General features: G+C 45.6%; 1 protein-coding gene across 1 annotated transcript; it reads right to left on the reverse strand.

The window, feature by feature from the left end:
- Nucleotides 1-391: 391 nt before the first annotated feature.
- LOC125425303 (aquaporin-1-like) lies at nt 392-6,223 on the reverse strand (the record flags this gene model as incomplete). Its single annotated transcript, XM_048482907.1, has 3 exons — nt 392-1,927; nt 3,678-3,758; nt 6,059-6,223. Coding segments are annotated over 3 exons (420 nt in total), but the record flags the coding sequence as incomplete, so codon positions are not given.
- Between the last annotated feature and the right edge of the window lie 1,390 nt (nt 6,224-7,613).

A 7,613-nucleotide genomic window follows, 5' to 3' on the forward strand; every position in this document is an offset into this window, starting at 1 on the left:
GACTCTGGTCTGATCCAGCTGGCTTGTTCTTATGTTCTTATGGAGTAAGCTCAGTTGCTGGCAATGGGGCTTGCTTCTGAGTAAACCCTCCTAGGGTCATGATTCACCCATTAGAAGAGTTGCATGGTTGCTTCAAAGCAAAGCCACCGACTACCACCAAGCTTACTCCCGAGTAAAGCACGCCTCGGAGCCAACTGTTTTTTCTAAACTAAAACCTCAGTATTCAGGTTAAATTGCCGTGTCAGCACTCTGCGATAAATGTGGGTTTTGGGTTGTAGTTTGGGCACTCAGTTGCAGTGTCGGCACTCTGCGATAAATGTGGGTTTTGGGTTGCAGTTTGGGCACTTGGTCTCGAAAAGGTTCACCATCACTGGCCTAGCTCTAGGCTAACTTTTTCTTTCTTTCTTTCTTTCTTTCTTTCTTTCTTTCTTTCTTTCTTTTCCTTCCTTCCTTCCTTCCTTCCTTCCTTCCTTCCTCTTTACATTGTCAGTACACTAAAGGGTATATACTGAAATTATACATGCCAAGGGTTTTGCCATTTTTGTACATTTGTGGTACATTCTGAAGATGGATGTTGATAGATTGAGCTGTGACGTCTTTAACGATACACCCCACCAAGAAACTCTGCAGACAGAATTCTGATGTCCTCCCTAGTCAACTTGCAAGCCTGTGAATATGGGCAAGGTTTGTCTTCAAAATATGCTTGGATTGTATCTGGATGGGAGGCAGCGACCCTGCAAGAATCTTTGTCTGAAAGATTGCACTGATTCTCAGCAGCCCTGTCTGTGGAGGCATCTTCGAACGAGCAGCCAACTGGTGCTTCGTGGGCCAATCAAGACCCTCCACTAATTTAACAACAACAACAAAAGGCCCTCAGCTAATTTTACCTGGAGACCAACAGTCCTGTCTGATGTTAAAGTAAGGTAGAAAAAGTTGCCCAGCTCTGTTCAGAAAAAATAAGAGACATCGTTTCCAGTTGTGAGAGACGCAGTTATTTTTCAAACCTCTCTACCGGAATTTCCAAGTATAATACATGCTCATGTTTGTGAATAAAATTATGCAAAAAAAAAACACATAACGATCAGCCACTGGGGGGGAAAGAGTTTCATATTTTATAGGCCTTTGGTTTGATCCAACGTGGCGCTACTTCTATTCTTATATGCTCCAATAGCAGAGGACAATCACTGTGCACTTGTGTAGGGTCAATTTATATGCTAAAATATGTTTCTGGACCTTGGATCACTTTCTAGAGAACACCATGGCCCCTGGGAATGTTGAAATTTACCATCTGTTCAATTGGCTGGTCCTTTCCCATAATTTTTCATTTCCAGAACTGGGTCTAATATCAATCTTTCTTTCACCAGTGGCATCTCTTTCAGGTAACTTCTTTTCACCTTTAATTTCTGATTATATGCTGTCTGATTGCGTGGACTTCATTATATACCAATATATCCTCTTTGGATAGAGAAACCTAAATCCGGGCTTCCAAAATCATTAGAGCAGATCTCCTGAGATTTCACACTATATAGATATCATTGTGACCCTATATTTCTCTCACCATGAAGCCACACATATAACGAGGTCAGAAAATAGAAGAGAAAAGAGAGAGAGGATACCTTAATGACTTATAAAACCATTTTGGAAGAACCGCTTGTTTTATAGAGTCTATAATACTGATAAAAATCTCCAGAAATTGGGGTAAAGGTTGTTTGTGGTTCTTTTGCTTCGCTTTGCTTTCTCCCGCGAAGCTCCATTATTTTGGCTTCATCTCGACTCTGGAGTCATCTGCATCGAGATCATATTCTTCCACCTGCCCACTGGTCCACACTTTCATGCGGTCAACGACGTCGCTGGTTCGAGGAGCCAGGATGAAGTCGTAGATGAGGGCCGCGCCAGCGCCTCCGATTATTGGGCCGACCCAAAAGATCTGGAAGGCGAAGCCAACAAGAGTTCACAATGGACATCACCGGATGCACAAAAACCCGCATGCAGTCTTCAGATTGCTCTGTGATTCTTGGAGGGATCAGTTATGCCAATGAAACAATCCCAGGTGGCTGTTGTGGGTTTTCTGGGTTGTGTGGCCGTGGTCTGGTAGTTTTATCTCCTAATGTTTCACCTGCATCTATGGCTGGCATTTTCAGAGGCATATCCAGTGGTGGGATTCAGCCGGTTTGCACCACTTCGGCAGAACCCGTTGTTAAAATGGTGCTTGTAAACAACCAGTTGTTAAATTATTTGAATCCCACCACTGGAACCAGTTGTTAAAATTTTTTAATCCCACCACTGGGCATATCATGGTAGGTATGATGTATTTCTCTCCATGGCACCATGTGGAGTGCTCTGTGTTGTTGGGTATGTGACTCCACACTGTGCCATGGAAAGGAACTCATCTTACTGTGCAGGTGAAACGTTAGGAGCAAAATCTACCAGACTACAGCCCAGAAAACCCAGAACAGCTGGTTGATTCCAGCTGTGAAAGCAGTCAACAATACTTTACCTAGCCATAATAATTAAAAACAAGCATTTGTACTTATTGTGCTTTGCACTGCTCTGCTACTTTAGAACGTTGATGAATAGCCTGTGTAAATAATGAAGAAACCATTCGGATGCCTTTTCCCAATTAACGCAGGTCCGTCCACCTCGTTTCCCTGTAAAGTCTGATTTCAGACTGATGCTCACAAGACAATTTCCTGGGCAAATTTGCACAGGGTCAAGGCCTCACTTAAACTGTGCTGCTATCTGTGCTACATGTGCTTAGTGAGCACACTGACATCATATTGACACAGGCTGTGGCTCCCTATTCATGTACAGGCAATGGCTGAAGTAAAAAAACTTTCAGTGAGAACCACAGTAATTTGGGTTGCCAGCCTCACCTCTGGAGAGCTGCTGAAATTGCAACTGATCTGCAGAGTCAAGAGCATAGGTGTCAAACTGGCGGCCCTCCAGATGTTATGGACTACAGTTCCCCTGCTGTCAGGGGATGATGGGAACTGTAGTCCATAACATCTGGAGGGCTGCAAGTTTGACACCTATGGTCTAGAGAAGTGGTGGGATCCAAAAATTTTAGTAACAGGTTCCCATGGTGGTGGGATTCAAACTGTGGCGTAGCACCAATGGGGCTAGGCAGGGCACGACAGGGGCGTGGCCGGGCATTCCAGGGGCGGGGCATTCCTGGGTGGGGCTGTGGCAAGGACGCAGCTGCTGCGCCAGTCCTTGGGCGGGAAACGAATGCACGCACAAGCAGGCTGCCACGCACGCCAGTGCACCTCCTGCTAGACTGCTTCAAGTTCAGCGTGCTACTGCTGAGAGGAGGGGGGTAAAAAAGGCAAAAATCACGTGGCAAAATCACCAATTAGTAACCCCCTCTCAGCACACACAAATCATTAGTAACCTACTCTCGGGAACCTGTGAGAACCTGCTGGATCCCACCTCTGGTCTAGAGATTAATTCCTCCGAAGTAAGTGGATGCTTGGGAGGGCAGAATGTCTGGCATTATATTCTTTCGACGTCCTTCTCGTCTGCAAAACCCACCCCCCAAGCTCCACCCCCAAATCTTCAACCACCCAAACGGCACAGCTCCCGTCACACGTGATTTAATTGATTTTCAAACAGGAAGCTTCGGGGGTACTCCATTTCAGTAACCGTTGACCCATTTTGCAGAGCGACTTGAAACCTACCCAGTGATTCACAAATATACCCGTCACCACAGCGGAACCAAAAGATCTGGCTGGATTAATTCCACAACCGGTATAATCGATCTGCGAGAGGCAAAGAAAAACACAGTTAGGAAGGGCCCCGTGTTCCACCCAAACACAGACATTCTGCCAAACAATCCTGTCCGGGAGGAATATCTCCCAGGCCTAGCAAAGCAGCTATCAACCAGGGTGACCCCCAGCAGCAGTGTGGTGTAGTCAGTGGTGGGATCCAAAAATTTTAGTAGCAGGTTCCCATGGTGGTGGGATTCAAACAGTGGCGTAGCGCCAATGGGGCTGGGCGGGGCATGGCAGGGGCGTGGCCAGGCATTCCGGCAGCGGTGCATTAATAATTTCTCTGTTACTGTAAAAAACTCTTACTGTAAAAAAAGTTCCTAATTTCCAGCTGGTATCTTTCTGTCCATAATTTAAACTCATTCTAGCAAGTCCTATCGTCTACTGCCAACAGAAACTACTTCTCCTGTATTTGACTGCCTGTCAAATACTTAATACTTTCAAATACTTGATTTTGTTTCTAGAAATCAAAAGAAGGATACTTTCCTTAGACAAGGAACTTTACCATATTTCTAAAACGTTTTCTACCTTCGCTAACCAGCCACATAGGAAACAACAGGACTTGATGATTTTTGGAGCTAATGGAATTTCTAACGGAAAAGCAGACCCAATTAGTAACCCCCTCTTGGTGCACACAAATAATTAGTAACCCACTCTCAGGACCTGGTGAGAACCTGCTGGATCCCACCTCTGGGTGTAGTGGTTAGGAGCAGATGGACTCTAATCTGGACAACTTGCCAGAGTGCCAGTTGAGGGCCTGCAAAACCCTACTAGAGCATGAAGCCCCCTGCGTGACCTTGGGCCAATCGCTCTGTTTCTCAGGTGAGCTGACCTCACGAGTTCAGAAGACTGTGTCAAGACTGGCATGAAGAAAGGGATACCTGCGTATACAGCCCTGAGATCCTTTGAGGATGGGCATGATAAAAATTTAACGGGGATATTATTTAACTGGTTTACAAAATTTGCAGCCTGCCTTTCTGCCTTCACAAGGATCACCAAGCCAGCATGCATGATAGCATCACATTTAAAACCATTAAAATCAACCCCCCACACACACACATATATCATTAAAAATGGGAAAAAATAAAATGTATACAAATTATAAAAACATTTTTAAAAACACTGGTTAGGAAGGCAGGATTGTGGAAGGAATACCAAACCAGCCCAAAAAGTCTCCACCGATTGGCGGAAGATGGCAACAGAAGTGGACAGACTATTGGGGGGGGGGCAGGCAGGCATGTTAGGATAGATAGCTAAATTGATTAGATTAGATTAGATTAGATTAGATTAGATTAGATTAGATTAGATTAGATTAGATTAGATTAGATTAGATTAGATTAGATTAGATTATTAGATGAGATGAGATGAGATGAAATTAGATTAGATTAGATCAGATTGCCGGCGGGCGGGAGGGTGGATGGACGGATGGACGGATGGATGGATGGATGGATGGATGGATGGATGGACGGATGGATGGATGGACGGACGGATGGATGGATGGATGGATGGATGGATGGATGTACGGATGGATGGATGGATGGATGGATGGATGGATGGATGGATGGATGGATGGGTGGGGGGGTGGGTGGATGGGGGGATGGGTGGAGGGATGGATGGATGGATGGATGGATGGATGGATGGATGGATGGATGGATGGATGGATGGATGGATGGATGGATGGATGGATGGATGGATGGATGGATGGATGGATGGATGGATGGATGGATGGATGGATGGATGGATGGATGGATGGATGGATGGATGGATGGGTGGGTGGGTGGATGCGTGGATGCGTGGATGCGTGGATGCGTGGATGCATGCATGGACGCAAGCATGGATGCATGCGTGGACGCATGCGTGGATGCATGCGTGGACGCATGCGTGGATGCATGCGTGGATGCATGCGTGGACAGATGGATGGACGGACGCATGGTTGCATGGATGCATGGATGGATGGACGGACGCATGGTTGCATGGATGCATGGATGGATGGAAAGCTATGTCAGGAGAGAGATTATATTAGGACAGGCAGACAGATATAAGGTAGCTCCTTATGTTCAACCTCCGAGCCCTTCGGGGATGGGTGGGGTACAATTTAAACCAAACAAACAAACTGTGAGGCAAAATAAAAAGATAAGGACCGACACTGAGGGATGCCTTCGGCTGTTGACTCTCCTCCTCTTTTCAGAATGGCGTCCTGAAGGCCTGAGATTCGCACAACATTTTTGGAACATTCCTCTCACCTGGAGAACCACAGACTGCACCCCACCTGCGTTTGAGTTTATACTCACAGCGAGAAGATGCCCCAAGGCCACAGAAAGGCCAATGGCCAAGGGAGCCGACCCAGAGACATCAGTCCTCCTTCGGTCCGTTGTGGCCAGCACGCACAGCACCAGCTGTAGGGTCGCAAATATTTCGATGGCCAGGCCTTGCCCTGCATTGATGCCATTTGACAGCTGTTAAGGAAGGAGAGGAAACACAGTGCGGGTTAGGCGAGGGAAGCACTCCAAAGCGTGGCAGACCAAGTCACAAAGCTATAGGGTGGGGGTCACAAGTGCATCTGAAGGATGGAGTGGTTACTTGCTCCCAATATGCCCCCCACCATCTCCCACCGATAGCCAGAGGAACCTGGCAACGCTAAATTGCAATAGAGAAGAGTGATATTGGAGCTGAGTTTAATCTCTGACCCCTTCAACTCTTCCCTACAGCAGAGGAGGAGGCGGCAGCAAAATATCTGCCTAGTGCAGGGTCCCCAATGTGTTGCGGGGGGGGGGTTGAAGTGGGCAGGGCCAGGTGGGGCTTTAGCCCAGCAAGGCTTCGGATTGGCCACTGGAGATTTGATTGGCTGTACAGTTTAAACACTGTTTTGGCAACACAGGTAGACATTTTGTGGCAGGCCCTACCTCCTGTGTCAGCCATTTTGCATGCAGCCCTTTTGTAGCTTCGTGCGCCCTGCTGTATCAGAATTTCCAAGCTGCCTGCAGGCTCAAAAAGTTTGGCATGGCTGGTTTAATGAGCTGCCACAGTAGCTGATCATACTCTTAGAGCGCCTCAGCCATTACAGATTTAGAGTATCACAAATCCAACTTTCACCACAGAGGTGATACCTTTCACATTTGCCCCTTCATAGTTATGCTGAGAAAAGACCATGATTTTTTATGCAAACTGCCATTTGTACACAACAGACACTACAATATGGTGTCTGTTATGATAGCTATAACAAACAGTTGCAATCCAAAATGGTTCCAAAAAAATCGAGAGAGGCTGTTAAAACTGGGACAGTTCAGAATAGACAGTCAACAGAATTTGGAAACACCTGTGGATGGTGTAAACTGTCTGGTGGAGGATTCTCCTCAGGAGTAAAAAGGAATACACTTTGGGATTTTGGATCAGGACTGAATCTATATAGGGAAAATAGCTCTAAGGTTTATAGAGTGATTCATAAGAGTTTAATAGGCAATAGGTCTTGTGAATCAAATGATCCCAGGCCTGTTGGAGAAAGAAACTGTGAAAGTTTAAGAAACAAAGTTAAGGTTAAGAAAGTGTAAAAGAAGATTCAGTTTAAGAAACAAACCAGTACCTGCCAAGAGAAAACACTCCCAGTAGAAAATAAAAGTTTAAACAAGAGTACGTGAACCACCTTGATCCACCTGGAAGTACAACATCTCACTTGAACTTAACTATCTCACACTTCTCCATTCAGTTACTCTGTTACAATCTACATTTCCTGTTACTGAAGATTTGTTAAACTGACTTTTAAATTCCATAAAAGGAACAAATTAAACGAGCTTATTGTATTTAAAAAAGCAGCTCAAGTACCAAATATTTCTGTCAACATTCAAAATT

The sequence above is a fragment of the Sphaerodactylus townsendi genome, unplaced genomic scaffold, assembly GCF_021028975.2.
Source record: "Sphaerodactylus townsendi isolate TG3544 unplaced genomic scaffold, MPM_Stown_v2.3 scaffold_269, whole genome shotgun sequence".
Taxonomy (NCBI): Eukaryota; Metazoa; Chordata; class Lepidosauria; order Squamata; family Sphaerodactylidae; genus Sphaerodactylus; species Sphaerodactylus townsendi.